The 23,270-nt window shown below is 41.2% G+C and overlaps 14 protein-coding genes and 1 non-coding gene across 15 annotated transcripts; 8 read left to right on the plus strand and 7 right to left on the minus strand.

Annotated features, from left to right (window-relative positions):
• Positions 1–51: 51 nt before the first annotated feature.
• Positions 52–1,155, plus strand: FOA43_001359 (uncharacterized protein; the record flags this gene model as incomplete). The annotated part of the gene is made up of 1 exon (XM_038921677.1): positions 52–1,155. The coding sequence occupies one exon, from the start codon at positions 52–54 to the stop codon at positions 1,153–1,155; it is 1,104 nt and encodes a 367-aa protein (XP_038777605.1).
• Positions 1,156–1,170: 15 nt separating this feature from the next.
• FOA43_001360 (uncharacterized protein) lies at positions 1,171–2,130 on the minus strand (the record flags this gene model as incomplete). Its single annotated transcript, XM_038921678.1, has 1 exon — positions 1,171–2,130. The coding sequence occupies one exon, from the start codon at positions 2,128–2,130 to the stop codon at positions 1,171–1,173; it is 960 nt and encodes a 319-aa protein (XP_038777606.1).
• Positions 2,131–2,283: 153 nt separating this feature from the next.
• Positions 2,284–3,735, plus strand: FOA43_001361 (uncharacterized protein; the record flags this gene model as incomplete). The annotated part of the gene is made up of 1 exon (XM_038921679.1): positions 2,284–3,735. One exon carries the CDS (start codon positions 2,284–2,286, stop codon positions 3,733–3,735), a length of 1,452 nt encoding a protein of 483 aa, XP_038777607.1.
• Positions 3,736–4,225: 490 nt separating this feature from the next.
• Positions 4,226–5,869, plus strand: FOA43_001362 (uncharacterized protein; the record flags this gene model as incomplete). Its single annotated transcript, XM_038921680.1, has 1 exon — positions 4,226–5,869. The coding sequence occupies one exon, from the start codon at positions 4,226–4,228 to the stop codon at positions 5,867–5,869; it is 1,644 nt and encodes a 547-aa protein (XP_038777608.1).
• A 1,515-nt stretch (positions 5,870–7,384) lies between these two features.
• FOA43_001363 (uncharacterized protein) lies at positions 7,385–8,313 on the plus strand (the record flags this gene model as incomplete). The annotated part of the gene is made up of 2 exons (XM_038921681.1): positions 7,385–7,390; positions 7,534–8,313. The coding sequence occupies 2 exons, from the start codon at positions 7,385–7,387 to the stop codon at positions 8,311–8,313; spliced, it is 786 nt and encodes a 261-aa protein (XP_038777609.1).
• A 60-nt stretch (positions 8,314–8,373) lies between these two features.
• MEF1 (Elongation factor G, mitochondrial) lies at positions 8,374–10,854 on the plus strand (the record flags this gene model as incomplete). Its single annotated transcript, XM_038921682.1, has 2 exons — positions 8,374–8,378; positions 8,544–10,854. 2 exons carry the CDS (start codon positions 8,374–8,376, stop codon positions 10,852–10,854), a joined length of 2,316 nt encoding a protein of 771 aa, XP_038777610.1.
• Positions 10,855–10,935: 81 nt separating this feature from the next.
• FOA43_001365 (uncharacterized protein) lies at positions 10,936–12,030 on the minus strand (the record flags this gene model as incomplete). The annotated part of the gene is made up of 1 exon (XM_038921683.1): positions 10,936–12,030. The coding sequence occupies one exon, from the start codon at positions 12,028–12,030 to the stop codon at positions 10,936–10,938; it is 1,095 nt and encodes a 364-aa protein (XP_038777611.1).
• A 390-nt stretch (positions 12,031–12,420) lies between these two features.
• On the minus strand, positions 12,421–13,038 carry YPT7 (Rab GTPase ypt7; the record flags this gene model as incomplete). Its single annotated transcript, XM_038921684.1, has 1 exon — positions 12,421–13,038. The coding sequence occupies one exon, from the start codon at positions 13,036–13,038 to the stop codon at positions 12,421–12,423; it is 618 nt and encodes a 205-aa protein (XP_038777612.1).
• A 535-nt stretch (positions 13,039–13,573) lies between these two features.
• FOA43_001367 lies at positions 13,574–13,646 on the plus strand. Its single transcript has one exon. It is a non-coding gene; the product is annotated as a tRNA-Thr (tRNA).
• Positions 13,647–13,734: 88 nt separating this feature from the next.
• FOA43_001368 (uncharacterized protein) lies at positions 13,735–14,373 on the minus strand (the record flags this gene model as incomplete). Its single annotated transcript, XM_038921685.1, has 1 exon — positions 13,735–14,373. One exon carries the CDS (start codon positions 14,371–14,373, stop codon positions 13,735–13,737), a length of 639 nt encoding a protein of 212 aa, XP_038777613.1.
• A 526-nt stretch (positions 14,374–14,899) lies between these two features.
• Positions 14,900–16,348, minus strand: FOA43_001369 (uncharacterized protein; the record flags this gene model as incomplete). Its single annotated transcript, XM_038921686.1, has 1 exon — positions 14,900–16,348. The coding sequence occupies one exon, from the start codon at positions 16,346–16,348 to the stop codon at positions 14,900–14,902; it is 1,449 nt and encodes a 482-aa protein (XP_038777614.1).
• An 861-nt stretch (positions 16,349–17,209) lies between these two features.
• FOA43_001370 (uncharacterized protein) lies at positions 17,210–18,040 on the plus strand (the record flags this gene model as incomplete). The annotated part of the gene is made up of 1 exon (XM_038921687.1): positions 17,210–18,040. The coding sequence occupies one exon, from the start codon at positions 17,210–17,212 to the stop codon at positions 18,038–18,040; it is 831 nt and encodes a 276-aa protein (XP_038777615.1).
• An 83-nt stretch (positions 18,041–18,123) lies between these two features.
• Positions 18,124–19,275, minus strand: FOA43_001371 (uncharacterized protein; the record flags this gene model as incomplete). Its single annotated transcript, XM_038921688.1, has 1 exon — positions 18,124–19,275. The coding sequence occupies one exon, from the start codon at positions 19,273–19,275 to the stop codon at positions 18,124–18,126; it is 1,152 nt and encodes a 383-aa protein (XP_038777616.1).
• A 191-nt stretch (positions 19,276–19,466) lies between these two features.
• FOA43_001372 (uncharacterized protein) lies at positions 19,467–21,689 on the plus strand (the record flags this gene model as incomplete). The annotated part of the gene is made up of 1 exon (XM_038921689.1): positions 19,467–21,689. One exon carries the CDS (start codon positions 19,467–19,469, stop codon positions 21,687–21,689), a length of 2,223 nt encoding a protein of 740 aa, XP_038777617.1.
• Positions 21,690–21,738: 49 nt separating this feature from the next.
• On the minus strand, positions 21,739–23,208 carry FOA43_001373 (uncharacterized protein; the record flags this gene model as incomplete). Its single annotated transcript, XM_038921690.1, has 1 exon — positions 21,739–23,208. The coding sequence occupies one exon, from the start codon at positions 23,206–23,208 to the stop codon at positions 21,739–21,741; it is 1,470 nt and encodes a 489-aa protein (XP_038777618.1).
• Positions 23,209–23,270: the final 62 nt, after the last annotated feature.

Consider the following 23,270-nt stretch of genomic DNA (forward strand, 5'->3'; position numbering starts at 1 on the left):
CCTACTTAGCTGGCTCTTCTTCTTCTTCTTGATTACTCTTCTCTTCTAATCATGTTGAAATCTTTAGCTGTGAAACCTTCTGTTTGCTCTGCATTGGTTCGTTACTCGCTACGTCCATGTATAGTTGCAGCACATTCTTCGGCAAGACTCTACTCGTCCAACAGTCAAAATGGTGGCTTGAACTTCTTCAACAGATCTAACTTGCCCGCCAATACGATTATCAAGTTTGTGCCTCAACAAGAAGCTTGGATTGTTGAAAGAATGGGAAAGTTCCGTAAGGTTCTTCAGCCAGGTTTATCAATTTTGATGCCGTTCTTGGATAAGATTCAGTATGTGCAGTCTTTGAAAGAGGTGGCTCTTGAAGTTCCTTCTCAGAGTACCATTACTTCTGACAATGTCACTCTAGATATGGATGGTGTCTTGTATTACAGAGTGGTTGATCCTTATAAGGCTTCTTACGGTGTCGAGGATGCACAGTATGCCATAGTTCAGCTGGCTCAGACTACGATGCGTTCTGAAATTGGTCAGATGTCCTTGGATCTATGTCTTCGTGAGAGAACAACTTTAAACTCTCATATCACCGTGGCCATCAATGAGGCTGCTCAAGACTGGGGTATTCGGGTATTGAGATATGAGATCAGAGATATTAGACCTCCTGTCAATGTGGTAAGTTCAATGAATCAGGTCGTCGAGAAGGACAGACAGAAACGTGCTGTTATCTTGGAATCCGAGGGTAGGAGTCAGAGTGAGATCAATATCTCTCAAGCCCACAAGACCACTGAAGTTTTAAAGTCCGAGGGTGAGATGAGGAAGAGAATTAACTGGGCCAAAGGTGCTTCAGAAGCAGTCAATTTGCAAGCTGTTGCAGATGCGCAGGCTATCACAACGATAGCTAAGGCCATATCCGATACTCCCGGTGGAAAAGATGCTGTTTCTTTGCATATTGCCGAGAAATATATTGAGTCGTTTGGCAATTTGGCAAAGGAGACTAACACTCTTATTCTTCCTGCCAACTTGGACAACTTCTCCCAGTTTATCGCTGCTGGAATGGGTATTTACCAGAATTTGGATAACAAGCAGTTGGCCAAGACCGTTCTTAGCTCGGGTAAAAAACCTATTATCACTGCTACGGCTACCAGACACATAAGTAAATAACTGTACATAATATTACTATTTGTTCTTGCCAAAAAACATATCGAGAGCTCCTTTACCAACAGCTATTCTTTTGACCACTTTCTTGGTACCAATTTGTTTTCTCTTTCTTTTACTGGATCCGTTGTTTTGTAACTTTTCATTAAGCCTCTCTAAATTATCTTCTGCAACTTTATTCATCTCCTCCATTTGTGCCAGCTTCTCGTGGTATTCGATCAAAGGCCCAAAATCATACCGTGCCCTGACCTTATTAAGGTAGTACTTATCAACGAATGACGACAGCAGATCTATGGATGCATTTATGTGACTGAGTTTGATCACTTCGGTAGATGGCACCAAGTTGTTCACCCTCTGTAGTTTTCGCAGAAGCTGCGATTTTAACGAACAGGGAAAGTGCTCGAAAATCCTGTCCACTCGCTGATTGATGTAGTCAAGAATTCTAGCTTCGGATACTTTGTAGAAAGTCTCACCGTTTTCTCTGACTGTTTCACAAATCGTCTCTAAGGACTCCTTGAAAGAAATCTTCATTTTGATTAGAGAACCGAGAGATTCCGAATCCTCGAACATTTCGCAAAGATCATCGTAAGATAGTAATCGAAGATGATCCTGTCGAAGAAACTGAACAAAAAATGAAAGTAGAAAATAGATCTGGTTGAAGATGGTGCCCACATAGATCTCCGGGGTCTTACCAATGATTAGGCAATTAGATTTGGTAGTGGTTGTAAGCATTAGTGATTTGATGGGCTGGCCATTTTTCGTGACCTTTTGTTTTTCTTTGTATTGATCTTTGAAGTCCGTTTTGTTCAAGGAATATAGCTTATTCTCCGGTTGGGAGACCAGAAACTGTCTAGATTCTCCATCATTTGTAGGATCCTTCAAGCTAATAGTAGTATAAGAGGATATGGAAGAATTATATTTTGGAAGCAAAACAAGCCTAATTGTATTCTGGTCAATCTGGCTAGCGTTATCGGCAGTCATCAGGAGCTATGCACACCAAGATAAATCAATTTAGCATCAGCAATAAAAGGTCAACGCGTCAGTACTAAGCTCTCACTCAACCAAGTCGCGATCTTGCTGAAAAATTACAGTGCGAAAAGAAAAATGGGGAAGATCTGCCAGAATAGCTTATCAATGCCTACTTCTGTAAGTATGCTTGCTAGAGATGCTCGATTGATTAGATATACGTTTCGAAAATCATTCAAGCCCCTCACGTTCCTTAATATCCGTTTGTTAACTACCGTCACTCCGGATTCGTCATCTACTACTACTACCAAACTGTCAGGCTTAACGGCTACTTTGAATGATATCAATAGAAAGAGTGCATTTTATCCCCCAAATGTGGTCAAGATCAACTCCAAAGAGGACATTGTTCAAACTTTTTTGAAACTTGCCAGTTTGGATGATCCTGCTTCTGTTCCAGTTCCCCTCGGTGACTCCGATTGGTTGAACCTGTTCAAGGAGAAGCAATCATTGAAAGAGCTGCCTGAAGCACCTAAAAACTTGAATTCAGTCAAGTTGGATAGCTACATCGAACAGTTGAGTCATCTACAAACAAGAACCAACAAAAAGCTTCGAGATGCGGTTCAAAAAGTCTACTGGACCATTGTTGAGTCGCATCTTGTTCAAAACGTTGAGTCCTATAATCGCATAATTCGATTCTTCGTGGTCAACTACAATTTCAATGCCGTGAAAGTGATACTATTTTCCATGTTTAAGGCCGGTGTCAAACCCAATATTAACACGTTTAATTGCGTCCTTTATCAACTAAAGTATGCCAAACATAAATACAAGGACGATCTTTTTAAGATGTATCTTAATCAGATGAAAGCATATCGACTAAAGCCGGACACTACTACCTGGTATATTCTATTTAATTTTCTAGACTTGGAAAAGCCCCTCTTCTATGATCAGATGTTGAAAGTGAATATCTCTTTGAAACCGGTGATCAACGAGGTACTTGAATTTCAGCACAAATTCCGGGATGTGCAAGTAGATGCTTTGGTCGTCTATTTGGAATCGCAGAATCTGATTGTCGACAAGAAAATTCTTACTACTTTGATAAGAATATGCCTTAAAGATGAAGATCCTAGCAAAGCATTTGAGTTACTCGATAAATATATAGAACAGATTCATCACGTGGACTTCAATTCTCTAATTTCTTTGGTGAATTACTTTGCATTGGAAAAGAAGCAGCTCTATAATGCCATAGCCACAATCAATTGGTTTATGGATCACTATGATCTACGCATCAAGGTGTACAGATGTTACGAGATACTCGCCAAAAGTATGATGGAATATCCCTATTTCGATCATTGGTCCACTTTGACAAGACGTTTCTACTTGGATTCCATGTATGCCGTTGATCAATCGTTGTTGTCGAAAAACGATAGAAAGCTAATAAGCCGATGTGCTATTACCAAATACGGAATAAAGGATTTCCACCTCGGGGTATTAAAAAGAAGTGAGTTTGATGAGACAATGCAAGTATTCCAAAATTTGAGATGGTCTTCAGGAAAGCCTCGGCCTGTGTTGGAGGAGAACGATCCTAGTTTTATACAGGCCGCAAAGTATCTTGTTCCTTAAATATCTATCTACTCATGTATACTAACTAAGTACATCACCGGGACGACCCGTCCGCGCTTATTTACCGTAGCCGAATTTTTTTAGCCGTCGCCTTGGCGCCTCCACTCATCTCCTCGCGAATCCATCGTTTTGTATCTCTGAACCATTGATGATCTGAGACAACACGGAAAAAGACTAAAGCAAAAAAAATTGAGGCAAGAGTTCTTCTTTTCTATTTCTTATAACTATTAAATAAGCAATTGTACCCATTATGGATCGGCATTTGGATGGAGGATTGGAATTGGGTTCGGGAACTTCTCAATCCATATCTTCAAATGGGTTTTCTTCGCAACATCAACAGCGACCACAGCAGCAGCAGCAGCAACAGCAACAGCAACAGCAACAGCAACAGCAACAGCAACAGCAGCAACAACAGCAGCAACAACAACAACAACAACGACAGCAACAGCAACAGTCGGCATTACAGAAAGATTACACCCTTCCTGGTATAATGCAGTATCTCCAATCACAATTCACATTGGCAGAGAGAAATCGGATGCAGAACGATTTGGAAAAGTCATCATTGAAATTGAAGATTGTTGAATTAGAAAGCGAGCGTAATTCTCTTAAGCTTCAAAATGAGAAGTTGAATCTAAGAGTTCAGCAGTTGGAAGGTACATTGGGAGAAAGTAAGAATGGCAACGGTAAACAAAAGGGTCCAGCAAAGAAGGAAGACGATGAGTTTTTGAAGAAAATTTCCGGGATCAATACAATTGACGTTAAGAAACTTGTCAAAGCAAGGGAATTCTTGAAGTCGGCTACTAGCGAAATCATGTACCTTCTTAAATCTCCTAGCGTTGAGCTTGAAGATCCTTTGAATCTGGACAAAGAGAGATATTTCATTGAGCCGAAGAACAAGGTTTTCAATCAATCTCTGGGACCAGGAGAATATGTTGATATGGAGATACCGTTGGAAGCATCTACGGAGCTTAAAAATTCCACCAGATTTGTGGACTCTATCATAAATGATTCTGAAACAAACACTGTAGTTGGGTCTGATGAGGAAGAAGATGTTGACAACGACGACAATGAAGATGATGATGATGATGATGATGATGATGATGATGATGATGAGGATGAGGAAGAGGAGGAGCTAGTCTCTGATGGAAAACCGAGAAATGAAGTGAAAATTTTGAAGAGAAGGAACTCTTCTCATGATAGCGATCATTTTGTGGTCTCGATTGACGACCAGATGCCTTCTTTTGCCAAATTGATAGATGGAAGATTGTTTTGCTACGAAAAGGATGTTCATAAGGTTAAAGCGTATACCAATATTGATACCCAGAGTAAGCCACAGTTGAAATGTGTTTATGAGTGTCCCGAAGACCTGAAAGAGATTGTGGACATCAAAGTTGCTGACCAGAGGTATGTTGTCATAGCAACAAAGAATAAAGTTGTTGTTTTTGGGGGGGAGAGCATCGTGGCCAACACAGAGAAGCCGATGATTGTTTACGAAGACATGGGAGATGATTTGAAGAGCATAGATTTGGACTCCCAAGGTTATATCCTTTTGACGTTTGGGTTTACAGTGGAAATCCTACGCATTGAACCTACAACATGTGCTCTATCCACTGTTTTTACCACCAATTGCAATCAGAATGGACAGCTTCTAAATGCCAAGTTCATTGGATATAAAAGTGCCCATGATATTGTCATACTAACCACCAACTCCTTAATTCTCCAAGCAGCGGGAGTTAACGTTGTGGAAGATAAATCAAAGTCGAGTCAAGTAGTTAAACTTTCTTCGTTTGATCATTACTTATTAACTTCGAGAAGTTTGGTTATTAATCTGCCCCAAGGCTTGTTTTTGATTGATTTCTCCAGCATGGCCTCCTTCAGTCACGTCCCATTGAAGAAACCTCTACTGGAGGATGCATATCTTGGTGCATGCGAAGAGGACTGTTCCATATTCTTTGTTCGGATTTCTTCTGATATGGTAGATCTGTTTAAGGTCATCGAGACTGGTGATATATTTAACATCAAGACTCTTTCGGGACTTAAATCTAGATCTTCCTGGTGTTGTGTGGGTTCCTTGAACAACAGCTTTGCCACCTGTGTTGGAACGAAAGATGGTGTGGCAGTTTATCCTATCTAAATGTATTTATCTATATATCGTGTTTTTCCTAATTGCATCTGCTAAGCGCCTTAAGAGACTAAATAAATAAATAAAAAAGGATTAAAGGATTTTGCCAATTGGCTGCTTTTCCTTTGTTCATCCTTATGAAAGTCAACGTCGTTCTATTTGACCGTGTTCTACTAGAGATCATATTACTTCTATATGGAGTTTTATTGATATATGCTGACTACCATCAGGATACTAGTATTTTTTCATCTAAGGTGGAGTTACCGGAGTTTGCGGTAGGAGTGGAGCAGTTTGGGTTTTTCCAAAACCTGCTTGTGCAGCATCAACGGCTGCAGCAACGACAACCTTCATTAACGAGATATGGAAAGAATTCTGATAAAGATTTCCCAGATTACTTGCTTCCTCCGCTCCCCCAACTAGATTTATCTTACATCGGTCCTGTCTTCTTTGAGAATGGTACTCTATCTCTAAGTTGTCGAGGCGAGTTCACAAAAATCAAATGTAAACCAAAGGGAAAGATTCCATCTGATCGTATATATCTTTCCAATGCTTACTTCAATGAGGCAGCTTACGAGACAATGGAGTTTGAATTCTGTCCCAAGGAGTTTCTGCTGTTCTTCTTCAAACACCGAATATCCCGATTAGGAAAATACCGGAAGACTGCTTCTATCGGATATCCTAAAAATAAGAAAAATCAGGACAGCCTAAAATTATTGGTTAACTACCTGTTCCTTTTTGGATCAAATGGAACTAATACTAGTAGCATAGATGGGAATGGAAGCAACGAACACCCTACTACTTTGATTGAAGACATTTCTATCAGATTGACCATTCTCATTGGACTAATCTATCTGAAATGGATCAATTTCCTGGCTCTATCAATATGCATTGGAATGATGTTTTTGATGCATTTACCGGCATACATCTTTGAAAATATGACTTCCAAAAAAGCTTTCAAGCTCTCTTCCGGAAATGAAGAAGATGCAATCCTTGAAAGTATTCCTGGTTTATTTGGAGAACACCCATCAATTGAATGTAAGGAGCTTACAGAGTATATTGAGTACTGCAGAGTCGACATGCTCGGAAGCAGGTATCAATTAGGATATGGAATATTTGTATTAGGATTTCTGACACACTTCTTGATTTATTATTTGGTGTCTACGATCCTATTGAATTTAACCAACTCAGTATTGAAAAGTGTCGGATGCTCACAGTGGGAGAATTTGAACGGAGCACAGGCAGATGCTACTAGTAATACACGATGGTTTGAAGACCCCAATCTTAACAATAGCCAAGGTACAGAATCGCTATCATTATTCCTCAAGTTCTGCAAATTGGCCTTGAACTTGATAATATATACCTGTTTTCATTGGCTCTACGCAGTGATAATCTTTATGTATTCAAGAGGAGTATAGACAACAAAATCAGTTTGCGAAGAAAAGCTGCAAAGTCGAATAATATAGATTGCACGAAGAAAGGAAGAACTGATTAGACAGAGGAACGGCAATAGGACGGAAGAGTTATCTCATGCAGGTTGGAGTTCGATTCGGAAATACGTTCATTTAAAAAGTGCTCGGGATCCCTTGCAGGTCTGGCTGTAGCTTGCATCGTCGATATCACTATTTTTCAGGATCGGATTTGAAGAGTGTTAGCAATTTGAAACGATGAGATTCCAGATTTGTTTCGTGCTAGCCATCGTTGCTTCAGTAGTTAACGGTGATGCTGATGCAAATCCAGCAGCATTTGCCGAGTCCTTGGCCTTGGAGCATGGCTCTGAGTTTGCCAACTCTATGGGAGAGGTGGCCATGCTATTCCCTGACGACAGAGAATGGTCAGAAGAAGCTGAGATCATCGCACCTTGCGGTTCTTATGCAAGTGTCGTCAATAGAACAGACTTTCCTATCGACGACGGTTTTGTTTCTCTCGTCGCTAAGAGTGACAAAGCTTGGAGTATCTCTTTAAAGATCTCGTATAAGAAAGATCCTAAGGACAATTCGGACTTCGACGAGTGGGCCAACGGCAACGTCACCAACGACATCGATATTGGTCATACATGTTTCTACATGCCAGATCAGCCTTCTTCTATCAACACCGGTGATGTGGCAACCATTCAATTGATGTATATGGCCTTGGAAGATGAAAGTAATGAGACTCATTATGCTTGTGCCGATATCAAGTTTGTCGAGGAGTCCGTGTTCAAGGTCACGGAAAACGCTCTTACCTGCTTCAATGCTACTGATGACAATTACTACTCATATTCTGATTATGGTGATGAGGATGGGACTTCTTCTTCCAAGTCGACCAATTCTGGCTCCAGTTCTGGCTCCAGTTCCACTTCTGCTTCTTCCTCAAGTAAGTCTTCCTCGTCCTCTTCTACAGGCGCAGCCACTGCAGTCGGCGTTATCGGTATTTTCGGACTCGGTGCAGCTGCTGCTGCACTCGTTAATGTATTGTAAGGAAATTTAGGATATCTTTGTATATGAATATAAGTGGTGAATCACGTGTAAGTTACAATCATGACGTCTTTGTCCGAGGCTCCTAAAAATTTTAATTCTTCACTATGGAAATTCACGATTCTTCAACAACTTGACTCTTTGTCTCTCCTATTCCAATTAACGATGATCTTTGGGAGACTGCCACTACTTTTAAGCTCTGTGCTTATACGAGGGAGCAGGGGTTCTTCCAGAACATCCATATCCTCGTTGGTTTGTGCTTCTGAAGCTGCTGCGATGACCTTTAAGTCTCATACCCTCAACCGTTCTCGGTTGTTCCATACCTCGGCTATCTGTAAAGACTACGAGGAAGAAAAGGCCGAAATGGATATTTTTAGCAAAGAGCTAACTGCCGAAGACACTGAGAGTCTTTCCAATATCAGAAACATTGGTATTTCGGCCCATATTGATTCGGGTAAAACCACTTTTACTGAGCGGGTCCTTTACTACACTGGTAGAATTAAAGCTATTCATGATGTGCGTGGCAGAGATGGCGTAGGTGCCAAGATGGATCACATGGATCTCGAGCGTGAAAAAGGTATCACTATTCAGTCTGCTGCCACCTACTGTTCGTGGGATAAAGACGGTCATCAGTATAATATGAACTTGATCGATACCCCTGGTCACATAGACTTTACCATCGAGGTTGAAAGGGCTTTACGTGTCCTTGATGGTGCCGTTTTGATTGTTTGTGCTGTTTCCGGCGTCCAGTCACAGACTGTGACTGTGGATCGTCAGATGAAACGTTATAACGTTCCTAGAGTCACCTTCATTAATAAGATGGATCGTATGGGGGCCGATCCTTGGAGAGCCGTTAGTCAGATTAACAGTAAACTTCATATGGCTGCTGCTGCTATCCAGGTTCCTATTGGTGCTGAAAAGGAGTTCAAAGGTGTTGTTAATATCATTGATCGTCAGTCCGTCTATTTCGAAGGCTCTCAGGGTGAGAAGTTGAGAGTTACAAAAGAGATCCCTGAAGATCTCAAGCAGATAGTTGAGGAAAAAAGAAAAATTCTAATAGAAACTTTGGCCGACGTTGATGATGACATTGCTGAATGCGTCATTGATGAGGTCGAGCCAACAATAGAGCAAATTAAGAGTGCCATTCGTCATGCTACTATTGCCCGCAGATTCACTCCAGTCTTGATGGGCTCTGCTTTAGCGAACAAGGGTATTCAACCGGTGTTGAATGCCGTTTGCGATTATCTTCCAGACCCTTCGGAGGTGCTCAACAAGGCCTTGGATATCGAACACGATGAAGCACCCGTTACTTTGGTTCCCTCTGCTGAGAGGCCCATGGTGGCTTTAGCCTTTAAGCTTGAAGAGGGTAAGTATGGTCAATTAACCTACTTACGTATTTATCAGGGCAAGCTTAGAAAAGGTCAAATGATGACTCATGTTAAGAGCGGTAAGCGTGTTAAGGTGGCTCGTTTGGTTCGTATGCACTCGGAAGAGATGGAAGATGCAGACGAGATCAACGCCGGCGAAATCTGTGCCACATTCGGTATTGACTGTGCGTCTGGTGACACTTTCACCGATGGTAACGTTAATTACACTATGACATCTATGTTTGTTCCTGATGCTGTGGTTTCGTTGTCCGTTCATCCAGCCTCAGAAAGTGCTGCAAACTTCTCGAAAGCTGTCAATAGATTCCAGAAGGAAGACCCTACATTCCGTGTTCACTACGATAAGGATTCAAAGGAAACAATTATCAGTGGTATGGGAGAATTGCATTTGGAGATATACATTGAGAGAATGCGTAGGGAGTACAACGTTGAGTGTAAAGTCGGTAGACCAAGAGTTGCCTATCGCGAGTCTATTATGGGCTCTGCCTCGTTTGATTACACTCACAAGAAGCAGACCGGTGGTGCAGGTCAGTATGCCAAGGTTATGGGTGATCTGAAAGCCTCTTCTTTGGCCGATCCTGAAGATGTTGGTGCCAAACTTGAGGAAGACATTAAGTTCAGAAACTACTTCCAGACTAAGATTGTTGGTGGTAAGATTAGTGAGAAGTTCTTGATGGCTTGTCAGAAAGGTTTCGAAGATTGCTGTGAAAAGGGTCCTCTTGTAGGTTCCAAGGTGTTGGGTGTTGATATGACCATCGATGATGGTGCTACCCACCCGGTGGATTCGTCCGAGTTGGCCTTCAGAACGGCTACCCACTACGCCTTCACCCAGGCCTTTTTGCAATCTCAACCTGTCATCTTGGAGCCAATAATGGATGTCGTCATAACGGCACCCATTGAATTCCAAGGTGCTGTTATCGGTTTGGTCAACAAGTTGCAAGGTATCATTCATGATACTGACAACCACGCGGACGAGTTCAGCTTAACCTCCGACTGTTCGTTGAGCAACTTGTTTGGTTTTGCTTCAAAATTGAGAGCCTCCACCCAAGGCAAAGGTGAGTTCACTATGGAGTTCAAGGAATATCAACCCGTCTTGCCCAACATTCAGAAGCAGTTGATAGAGGAGCACGAGAAGAAGGAGAAGGAGAAGCAGAAGTAGTAGAAATCTTATTTATATTTAACCTGTTTATAGTACAAAAGCTTAAAGCTCATCTTGTATTCGTATTAAATCCTTCCCATATTACTTAATATTAATATTCTGTTCGTCCTTAATAGCGCTGAGATCGACTTTATCCGATTCCAACCAGCTTGGATCTATAAGTTGGTCTTTAGATGTAGACAGATGCTTATATGAAGACTTGATGGTACCTTCTGAAACACCTGTCTTCTCCGAGATCTTCTGCAGGCCCATCTGTTGTTTAAAAAGAATTGTAGTAAAGTAGATGACGGTGGCAGCAATGGTGGTAGGTGACCTACCTTCCAAAGCTCCAACCTCACGCAATCTGCGCGCAATATGACGGGCCGAACTAGTAAGTTGGGGATTCAAACCCAAGTGAGAGCAGAATCTTCCAACCAAATCCTCAGGGTTAGTCTGTGTTGTAGCTATGTTATCGTTCTGATAGGTAATCAAACCACCCTGTTCAGCATTCTTCTTTCTGATGATCTGATTAATCACTTTAAAAGTCTTTCCAATCTCCTTCTTTGGGACGTTGGTCAACGCCCATATCTCTTTGAAAGAGCGCGGCACACTGGCCTTTCTGCAGCCGAGAAAGATGGCAGCTGCCATGATACTCTCCTGGCTCTTACCCCTCAACATCTTGTCATCATACACAAGCTTGTACACTTCTTTCGAACCATCCTGAACAACTTTAGGCAACTGATAACCGTCACACATTTGGCTGATCTTGGCATAGGCAGCCTGCAAAGCGTGATCCTTCCTGTCAGCAACGGACTTACCTTGTGTCCTATTGAGCTCTCGAGCCACCCTACTTCCGTCTTGTGTATTGGCAATCACTGTGGATAGTTGGTCCGACGCCAACACAGATGCAGAAGCCTCACCAACACGCGAAGGATCGTCTCCATTCTGGTCGTCGTTGTTGAAAGTACGCCACTCAGAACGAGAATCGATCACTCGATCACTTAACACCAACCCACAGAGCGCACAGACAATATCTCCATCACTATGACGCTCTATCAACTCAGGCGGATAAACCTTGCACTCGGGACAAGTGAGCACGACGTTCAAGTTGACGCCTTTGCCATTGCCAGCGCTGGAACCTGGCCGGATTCCGGGCGTTTGCACTTCCGGTGTAGATAATGTAGACGTTGATGGCATTTACTAATATCTATTTCTTCCGGAATTCTACCTTGTTTTTCCGAAAACCACGTATGAGTTATACAGTAGAGTCGAAAACAAAGAGGCAAGGATCGCAAGAGAAGAGGAGAACAAAGAGTACAACTATGATGACAAACTATTATTCCCTAACTTTTTCCTTCCTGTTGAGATATACCAATATTTTTTTTTTTTCTGTAGGCAAATAAATTATCATATTAAAGTGGCTTGTTCTGATTACTTGAAACGTGTGTGGCTGAAGCGATAAGTAATATGTGGCTGAGCAAAGTAGAGCCTATCACTACAGCCTTATCGATACGAATCGGTAACCTAGACTCAAAAATGCCGAACTAATACAAAGAAAAAAGATGAACACAACACAAGATGAAGCCGCTAGCATCCACAGCTGCTGTTGTCACCATCGACATGGATGTTGACGGCATCAGTGTAATCGTCACTGTATTCCAAGCTCTCCTCCTGTTGTAGTGCACATCTGGCAACAACATCGAAGGCCTGCTCCACGTTAACTGCCTCTTTAGCACTGGTCTCAAAATAAGGTATATTTCCCAAGCTAGCACATAGTGCCTGAGCTTTCTTGGAGCTAACCATCCTCTTATTCTCCTCAACATCGATTTTATTTCCTATCACCACAAAGGGGAAGTTATCAGGGTCCTTGATGTTGGCCTGGATAAGAAATTCATCCCTCCAACTTTGTAAATTCTCAAAGGACTTGGTGTTGGTAACATCAAACACTAGAACACAGCAATCTGAACCCCTGTAAAATGCAACGCCAAGACTTTGGAACCTTTCCTGTCCTGCAGTATCCCAAATTTGCATGGTTACCTGTTTATCATCGATATTCAACTCTTTTGGAAGGAAATCTGCACCAATTGTCGCTTTGTATTGCTGGGAGAACTTCCCATTAATGAACTGTTGCATCAATGACGTCTTTCCAACACCCGAATCTCCCAAGATGATCACCTTAAGTATCGTTTTGCGACGGCTCGACATAATTATGCGTGAATTGTATTGACGGAGTAAGAAAAAGAAAAAGGCACGGCAACCGAAAGAACGATGTATGCCGAGTGTTATCAAAGTGTGAGCATTCTCTTAAATTTTGCTTCTGAACTCTGCGCAACAAATTAATGTTTTTCTTTGTGCGAGAGAGGCTCTTTGATCACGTGAGTGACGCAAGTTTTGTACCTAAACTGAAATGAGGCAGCTCTGGTTGAAGCAAAATGGCTTGAGCGGATTAAAAATTGGCAGTTAGAAAACATTGCATTCAATAGCTGTTGAGCAAATGTACTTGGCTCTGTAGATGGGAAAAATTTTGGATAGAATGCAGAGAATGAGTACATTGTGTTCGGAATGTCCTTTGAAAATATTTCTTTTGGCTTGATCAAACATACTGATGTTTTTTAAAGATTGAATATTAATCAAAAATCATTCGTACTTTAGCGTCATTGAATTTGCTCTTCCTATAGTGGTAATCGGATAATACAATACTATCCTCGAATAGAACTGCAAAACTTTTTTCAAAGAAAAAGCCCTTATGGCCAAGTTGGTAAGGCATCACACTAGTAATGTGGGGATCCTCAGTTCAAATCTGAGTGAGGGCATTTTGTTTTTACATAACTACTTTTAAACCATTCAACAAAACCAATAGATTAAACTATATGACAAAATAAATAACAAACTTATTCTTGCTCATTGCTTAGAAGAATATTCTTCAGATTCGGAGATTTCGATTCTGTGAAGCTTCTTAGCATTCTTAGCCTTTGGAACCTCCAAAGCTAAGATACCGTTCTCGAAAGTAGCCTTAATGTTCTCACCATCAACAGTGAGAGGCAAGGATAATCTTCTCTCAAACTTACCGGCTGGAATCTCTGTGTGAACAACGGCATCACCGTTCTTTTCATCAGTCTCCTCAGCAGGGATTTCACCTTTGATTATCAACTGATTTTCATCCTTGTTGAAATCAATGGTCAAATTCTCCTTGACTGCACCTGGAGTAGACACCTTCAAACTATAAAATTTATCATTCTCATGGATGTTAATTGCAGGAGTGATCGTGCTTTCAACGAGATCATTGCCAAAGAATGGATCGCCAAAGACAGATGAAATCAATGACCGGTTTTCTGGAGCATTCTTGGCAACTTTTTGAGCTGCCTGCTGGCGTGGAGCCTTCGACACCGCCTTATTATTGTTCTTGCCCTGAAGTGCTTTTCTGGCAGCAACATTTGGATCTGTAGCTAATGACTGGTTCACTTGTTCGACGGCATTGGAAATATCATCGAAGAAGTCATAAAATGGAGAAGGATAGAATGGGTTGTAGAAGTAAGACATTTTTGTTTTAATAAGATTCTTGATTTGAAATTATTTGATTGAACTTAGTATAAACAAATGGAACCGACTGAAGAGTTGTCTAAACAGGTGAACAAGCACCTGCTTATATACCGGAGAAAATCCTCGATTGTGGGAAATGTCAATTTTCTCGAGATGAGTGCGGACTTCCTAAAAAGGAAATAAAAGAGTCGAGAAAAATCTCCACAACTCTCGATGATTCTCAATGTGTCGCTGATCACAATACATGAATCATAGCTTTTATGGTGGCGCTTCTAAAATTAAACTGTTTGTGGGTAAAGTTACTGCTGGAATTTTCAAGAATTTTGCGACGTGTGATACCTCGCCAACAATCACAGTGGTGTTCTCAATCTGGAAATAGAGTGGCAGTCATCTCATCTCACCATACCTCCTGGTTGATGTGGCACCCCCGAATGATTATATCACTATCCATGATTCGTTCCAAAAAAGTACATAAATCAAAAAAAAGAAAGCATACTGAATGTAGCAAGGATGACCATAATTGCAGTCAGTTTAGTAAGCTTTTAATACTAAACCTTCCATCTCTCTCCTTCAAAGATACTGAAAGACCCGATGCCACAGCTACAGTAGTTGAAGCTGGTGAGTTGGCAGATACTGTTGTTGCGGCTTGCATGGCCTGACCGCTTGGCCTTGTAGGTTCAACCTCATGGATTTCTTCAAAGAAGCTCTTCATCGGGGATGAGATAGCATGCATTTGACATGATTCTGACACCAAGGGTGAACTGACGCTGGAATTTAATGATTGAGGAAACTCAGAACTGCTAATAATGGCAGGAAGAGGTAATTCAAACGAGGGTAGAAGCGCTTCCTGGTCAGATCTAGTTCCTCTTTCGAACGAAATCTGTGGGGTAAACGTTTCCACCCTATGCGCACTCCGTATAGAAGAAAATGATGAGAAGTTACTGCGTTCATTGAAAAGATAATCTCTGGGACTGTGAATTGTCTGAGGAGGAGACGTTGGTAACGTCAGAGGTGCGTTAGAGTTCATGCTATCATCTCCATTACGCTGCATATTGTTTTCTTCTTCCCTTTCTGCGTCATATTTCCGTTCTTCTTTTGATTTCTTGCTAGCATCACTATCCGGGTTGTGGTCGTTTCCTTTCATAATGGAAATAATTTCTTGAGAAATGAGATCTATTCTGTCAGATGGAACTTCGCCATCGTTTCTCCAGATCTCTAAAAACAATTTTTTAAAATGAAACTCATGATCGATATTCCTGTAGTTCTGGAGATCCAAATCAAAATCTACAAAGTTTAAGCTTTCGTTCCGCTCGAACCATCTCTTAAACAGGGATCTAGTCTCAGCAGGTGTGAGCATTTGTAACTTCAAAAGTTTGATCATCAGATGGAGATATTTAATGTATTCGACGGTCGACTGGAGAATAGTGAGCTTGTGTATCATATTCAAGTCTTCAAAACTATTTTCACACAAGCCATTCAAAATATTAAGTCTGCAAGCAGGAACCATAAATTTGAGAGCTTCAAATTCTCTGTTCATCTTTATCCGTCTTTTCTTCTCAATTAAAGAGTGCTGAGTCTTCAACTTTTTATGTTTCTTTTCCGTAGCCACCTTGGTGGAGACCTGCGACGATCTTCTTTTTTTTCTGGTATGATTCCGATTGTTGCTTGCTATCAGTGGAATGGAGACATTGGAAGCTGGCGGATCTATGTGATAAATCATAGGAGAAATTGAAGGAGAATCCCTAATAAATATATTGTTGTATTCTTCATTCGAGACAAAAGAAGATGTGAGGTAATTCGAATTTAGAGTCATACTAGGTATACCAGAGGGAGAAACAGAAGGACCGGTACTTCTTGGTGACAATCTAGGACTTCTTTCAGAAGAATTGCTCTGCATTTGAATAAACGTGGGCTTGAAAATAGGAGGAGGAGGCAAAATAGCACACAAACCTTTATGTTTGTCAAGATCCGGCATGACAATTATAAAGAAATAGTAGAAGAGAAAGTATTCGAAGAGTATGGGAAAGTGAAGATATATTAGTAGAACTCAAGTGCTGAGGCGTTTGGATTTCGAGATGAGATTAGTCAAGCGAAACATGTGGGGCTTATTCAATAGATGGAAGATAACCATACAAAAAGAAACGAGTCAACTTGGTTAATACTTGGTAATAAAATATATATTTGAATTGCAGACATTAGTTCAATAAGTTTGTGAATGATACCCCAAAGACCCTGATGACTGTTTAGAGTAGATATCTGTTGACTGACTTTAACTACTTGAATATTAAACATTTAAGTTACCCAATTTCATAACTTGCTGCATATTTTCTGTCACAAGACATTAATCTTCAGGATTTGAATGGAAGATGTTTAGCCACGTGTATTTGTTGGTACCTTTATTTTGACTGTTTGCATCTTTGCTACCAAAATGACTAGCTGCATTGTGCCTGCACTTTAAGTTTCCTAATTAGGCAATACCGTGCGCACGTGCCATTTGTTCAATCGTGCCGATTGAGAGACCGTGCTAGCTGATCAACGGAAAGAGCGCTTTAAATGGATTATGGATATTCTTTCCTATACCTTCATATCATTTAGATTTCTCTCTGAATCCCACCTAGATTGGAGACGAACCCGCCCCAAGTGCCAATAAGCCTTCTCCTTGACGTATTCAGTCGCGTCTATCGACCTGAAACAAGCTGTCATCGCGACTGAGTCATCTGCCAATTTGTTCGAGGCTCACATTAACGACTCATTTAATTATTCTTTCTATCAGCTTCATTCTACACCTCTCTTATTATTCTTTGCAACATTTTATACATCTTTTTATAAACATCAAATGTCCACATTGCAGGCTTTTTATCCTCCGATCGAGAGCGATAGCTCGACTTCTGTTGAAACGACCAGCGTCACACTTAACGCTATTGTGGAAACATCTACTCCTTCCATCTTGTCCCTTCCCATTAACAACCCTGCCACTTTTATCTCCGTCTACGAGTCCTGTCTCAAACCTCTTTATACCCTCAACATTGCATTGCTAGATAAACTACATAACAGATCCAACTACTCTCTTCTTCTTATTCACATGCATCAAAGGTTCATCTCCCTGTTCAGAGAGCTCAACGACTTCAAGAAGATGGTTAGTTTGACTCACGCAAGCAACTTTTCGGATTCTTTGAGTAATAGTTGTTTTGTCCGTTCCTTGCTATCCGGGTTTGATCTCAAATTCCGTCATTTTATTGACGATCTACACTCGATCAACTCACAGATATTCTCGAATGCTGAATATTGGGCGCTTTCTCCTCTTGCTACCATCTATCAGAAGATCATTTCTCGGTCCGATAACGGTGAAATCTTTGTTCTTAAGGAGACTGACAAGCTAGAGTGTCTACGACTGGATGTTCTTGTTCATTCTGACAGCCTAAAATCATACAAGAAGTTCGGTGGACAATTTGATGCCAAGGCCATCGTTAATGAGGATCTAGCGAATTTCCATAATGAACTTTCCAAGTGTTTCAAGTCTGATGGTTTTGCACCTCAATCACATTCACATTCCAAGCTTTTCAAACCGTCTCCTGATGACTACAAAATAGCCACCTCTTCTCAATTCAAGCAATTCAATGCCCGCAGATTGCAGTTACTTGGATTGTTTGACAAGCGAATCTTTTAAGGCTAACAGTAAGTTTCATTAAGGTCTGCATTTTTTTTGTTCTATTACAACTTTTCGGAATAAATATATATTCAAAATATATCCTACACTACAGTTCTGCTGGGCCTTTTTCTTGGATGAGCTATTGTCACCCATTTCTCCCATCCATCTTTAATTCTCACTTTGCACTCTCTACCATCTCCTACTATTTGTAACTGCTGCATGTTCCTTGCTGTTTCACGTAATATATTGAAATCCCTTCCAACTAAATTCTTCACTTTGGAGAAGCCGAAAATGAATCTGAGATTCACATATCCCTCATCATCCATGTGCTCTCTAAGATAAAGATCTTTGCAGAGGTTGTCCACTGAAAAATAGTAGTTTAGTTGTCTAGCCAATTTGGCTGATTTGCTTTCCTTCGACCTTGGCCTTTCCGTCGGGTTTCTCTTTTCAGTACTGAGGCCATCAAAGTAGCAAAATTGAGATGACAAAGTTGGCGAAAAGAACTTTGCAGATTCTTGGGAGCTGGAAGACATAGGAACAATGTACCCATACGGAGGAGCTACCGTTCCACCACCAATATAATTGGGATATCCAGTGTATCCATACCCAGGACTACCATAATGATTAGGGTACGCTAAAGAACCATCACACCAAGGATATGGCTGGGGAGAAGAGTACAGGCCGTCTGAACAAATTGACTGTGCAGATAAAGGTGGTTCCATAGGAACGTTCAAAGAAGGATAGTATTGGTAGTATTGGTAATACTGCGGAGTAGAAGGAGATGAAGATAGAGTAGGCCTTGAAAGGGATGTGAAGGGAGTTATAAACTCGTCGATAGACCCGTTTTCTCCAGATTCGGAGTTTGTTGAATGATTGAGAATATTATAGCGAGGAAGATTCTTATCAATCTCTTTATATCTTCCAACTAGATTGTTATAGGTCTTCCTCTTGTCTCCACGAGGCAAACGAGACCAGGTATCGCGCTGGTAATGATCGCAGTCCCTTCGTCCTCGCAATTGTTGCTGCTTCTGCTGCTGAGTAAAACTCCCTGCTGATACTCGAAGATTTTTCTGGCGTCTAGACGAACTTTCACTGTCCTCGGAGTTCATTGAGATCTCTGCTTTAAACGGAATCCATTTGGGTTTTCTGCGAAGATGCGTATTCACACTGACGGTCTTTGAATCTTTAAGAACCTGTGTCTCATCCTTTTTACTACCATTTTGGTTTGTACTGGAAACTCTAATCTCGGTCATTGTAGCAATAAAAAAGGCCAAATGAAGAAAGAAGAGCAAAGAGAATCCCTTGTCTATTTTTCTCTCTCTTGTCTTTTTTAGGGAAGTGCCAAGGTCAGTCGCGAAATTTGGAGCGAATCCAATTATAACAAAACTCCGTCAACTATACAGGTTGGTTCACGGTTATATTTTGTATATTCTCCTCACTTTGAATGTCTTTGAATGCACAACTACCCAGAGCATTCAAGGTATTTCCACAGGGTTTGCGAACCACAAAAAAGCTTGAGACAATTGTTTATCCTGTATCTATAGTCACCACTAATGGCGATGATAAGGATCGGGCACTATCTCTCAAAGATGATACGATGGATATAGTAATTCCTGACGAATTTACCAGAGGGGAATTAGAAAAGTTCTCTGATGGGGCTCCTTACTTACCTTCGACGTTCATTGGCTATCGAATTAGAGTAGAACACAATGGAAACTCTAAAAAGATAGATGGACTGCTTGTTCCGGCATCTTCAGCTCCTTTGTGGGCCATTTTTTATTTGAATGAGGGGCCGAACGACATTGAAGAGCAGATTTCTAGATCACTGACCGATTTTGCCGTTGCTGATGTTTTGGAATTCTTTCAATCCACTGATATTGTTATTCGTGACAAGTTAGAAATACCTCCGGAGATTCAGCAGTCGGAAATAGTACGCAGCTTCTCAATGGCACCGTCTCCTTTCCAAGCAACACCTCTGGAGCAAATTGAGGGTTCTGTGGAGACGGTAGACCCCCAAGAATTCCTCGGTACCAGGTATTTCACCATGCTTTACAAGCAGTCAATGCCCCTTGAGTTTTTTACTAAATCAACGCTACCAAGAGTTCAGATACTATCTCATTCCAATACCCAACTTTCCAAGGACAGTATATCACAGTTAGTGATTGGTTCTATAGCATTATTTGACAAGCGTCACAGCTTCACTCAAATGGTTAACGATGATGATTTCAGCATGGATATTTTCAAGGAGAAGTGGATCGACAACCAGATTCTGCTTGATCCAATGGAACTTACTTATAGGCTTGACTTTTTTCATGAAATGTGCGGTAAGACGGCTTCTTTAGATAACGAGGGGTTTACGTCTGTGCTAACTAAGTTGAAGATTCGTGACGCTAAACTTCAGATCTTGCTTGGCTTGGAGTTACTTTATCTATTTAATTTGATGGAGACTGAAATTGGGAGTGAATCTGCCAAAAGAATGAGTCCTAATTTGATGGCAAAACGACCAAGACTCGTTAGATCTGGTTCAGCCTTAGTTGGACACAAAAAGAGACTTCTGCCAACTTTTATTGGTACTGCCATTCCTGTTGATACTCAATTTACTACAGATTTTAGAAGAATAGTATCACAGCAGCCTATTGCTCTTGACAAGGAGTCCATAATCAGGTTGATCAGAGGCCTATTTGACAGACTCTGCGTTTGGGATGCCATCTTGGGAGTAACCGAAAAGAGTGACGACTCTTCATTCGTATTTCTCAAGACAAGTGTAATTCCTTTCTATGCTAAGAAACATCACAGGCTTCTGAAGGAACTAGTAAAAAGATCCAAGGGACTTTCACCTTCACAACATACCAAGCGTCATCGTAGCCATCACAAACATCATTCTCGGCAGTCCCAGCAGTCTCAGCAATCTCAGCAATCTTCTCGCCGCAGCTCTCAAAGTCTTTCTGACTATTCAAGGCCCAGGATCGCTAGAAGAACAAGTAGTCTGGCTGGATTACCAGGACTTAAATTCAAAAGAACGTCGTCCAGTTTTGTTTCTCAAGAAGATTTGTCTAAAAAGACTTTTGAAATGGTGAAAACAACGTCTTTCTCGCAATTATTCAAGCACGGTTCGCAGTCACCACCCCCGTCTCTTCCTACGAATAGTGAGAACTCTATATTCAATCACAGCAGAAAAAGAAAATTGGTTCCTCCGGAGAGATCTGATTCCAGGAAGGGGGCTAAGAAGGAGGTCACCGAAATTAAGGTGACTCCACTAAAGAAACGTCACTATGACATTCGGAGTAACGAGGTCGTACAGAAGTCATCACCTTTGCATCCTCTTAATGAGGCATCAATAGAGTCTTCTTCACCTTTCATCAAGGCTACTCCTTCTGTTAAATTATCCAAGAGCTTAAAACCGACAGAGACTATGGTTGTTGACTCATCGCCTCTAAACTCTTCTCCTCTGAGAATGAAAACAACCGCATCATCTTCACAAATACATAAAGAAGCATCAGGAGCAGAGTATGTATCCTCTTCACCAATCGATGGTCATCTACCTAAACCTAAGATTCCGATACTGACTTCATCGCCTATCAGATCAGAGGATGAAGCTTCTACTAAAACTATCAACAGTTATATGTCCGAACATAAGCATACAAGGCGGAAACTTAGCTTCAAGTGAATGAAAATAATAAGATTATATATTTAATAGAAATAAAATGTACATTAAGTCAAGCTTCACCGAAGAAGATACCGTAGTAAATTTCTTGAGCATTATCAAGCTCAAGAATGGCTTCGGCTACAGTCTGTCCGACTCTACCGGTCAACTTCTGTTTCATTTCATCGGTGATTTCATTGCTGCTTTTGTTCTGATCCTTCACCACTAGCCTACCATCTTGAGCGAGTACCTCAAGACACTGTATGACTTGGTCAATGAGTATCTTTCTGTTTTTGTCTGATTTCTCAAAATGCCCAAGAACGAGCGTAGACCAATTTTTCAAATTGGCCACAAGAATGATTCGAATCACCTCGGGACCCAAGGATTTCATACCTTTGATGGCACCGAACTGGGTGCTGGCGTAGTTTTTGGTGGTATTACTTAGAAACGCTCTCATAAGAGTTCTAGTAACCCTTGGTTTCAATGTGTTGTAAGAAGAGCCATACTCAGAGATTATCTTTTCAAGCAATGAGGATGATAGTTCACGCACTTTAAGATGCTGCTCCAATTCTTCCGGAGTCCCTTGGGGAGGGCCTATCTTCTTGGCCAAGAGTAAAGTTAGGACACAAGGCATTAATGCATGAATGTAAGGATCCAGATAAATCGATTTGTTGGTGAGTAAAGAATAGATCACCATTAACATGTTGGTGAGTAGATCGATATTTTGGAGATTGTGAGTGATTGTCTCTGCGACAAATTGAATGAAATAGGGCACAAGTTGATGCAAGCCCGGATCAGAACGGATTGACTCCAAAGTAGCCGCCTTCAATGACTCATTTGAATCGTCCACTAGAGCAGCAATGGCTTTATCGAAGTATAATTGAAGCTCCTTGGAAAGAACGTGTTTCACAAGAGGTTTGACCTCCATCTCTTTCTTTGTCGATTCTGTATGTTGCTCTGAAGTAGTTATTCCAGTTTTAGGATTCGTCACAAGAGCAATATCCTCGTTGTTAAGACTCAACATGTTGTACATAGAGCCGCGCTGCGCAGGAGGTAACTGGCGTATTTCTGCAGGGCTAGGATTCTGAGGTATAGTTGGCTGCACACCCTCGATGGCAAGCCAATGTGCAGTACACGAGGTGAAGCGTGGTACTTTAGGTAACGGCTGGTTGATGATCTTTTCAAAGTCAATCTCGTCATCATCGACATAGTATAAATTCTGGCCAGGACCCACCATAGCCTCCTTAAACACAAGAGGTCTGGATACATCATAACCATACAAGGGCTCTAGATTTAATACCTTCATAGCACGATCAACATCCTGCACAATAAGTGTTTTTCGTTTACCATGGCGCATGAATTTCAACGCCTGCTCGAGGATCTCATGAATTCGATACTCGACATCCATGGCCAAATTTTTAGCCACTTCCTCGTTCATTTGATTCGTCACCCCAAGAGCATCCGCCACATCCTTAATTGTATCATAAGGTGACCATAGTGTGTGTGAGGAGGGCACTTTAGCAGAAGAGCGTTCTGGTGCCATGTTATTAGTAATTGAAGATAGTATGTCGCTCACAACAAATGATGCTCCTACATAAAGTATTA

The sequence above is a fragment of the Brettanomyces nanus genome, chromosome 1 (assembly GCF_011074865.1).
Source record: "Brettanomyces nanus chromosome 1, complete sequence".
In the NCBI taxonomy this organism is placed as follows: Eukaryota; Fungi; Ascomycota; class Pichiomycetes; order Pichiales; family Pichiaceae; genus Brettanomyces; species Brettanomyces nanus.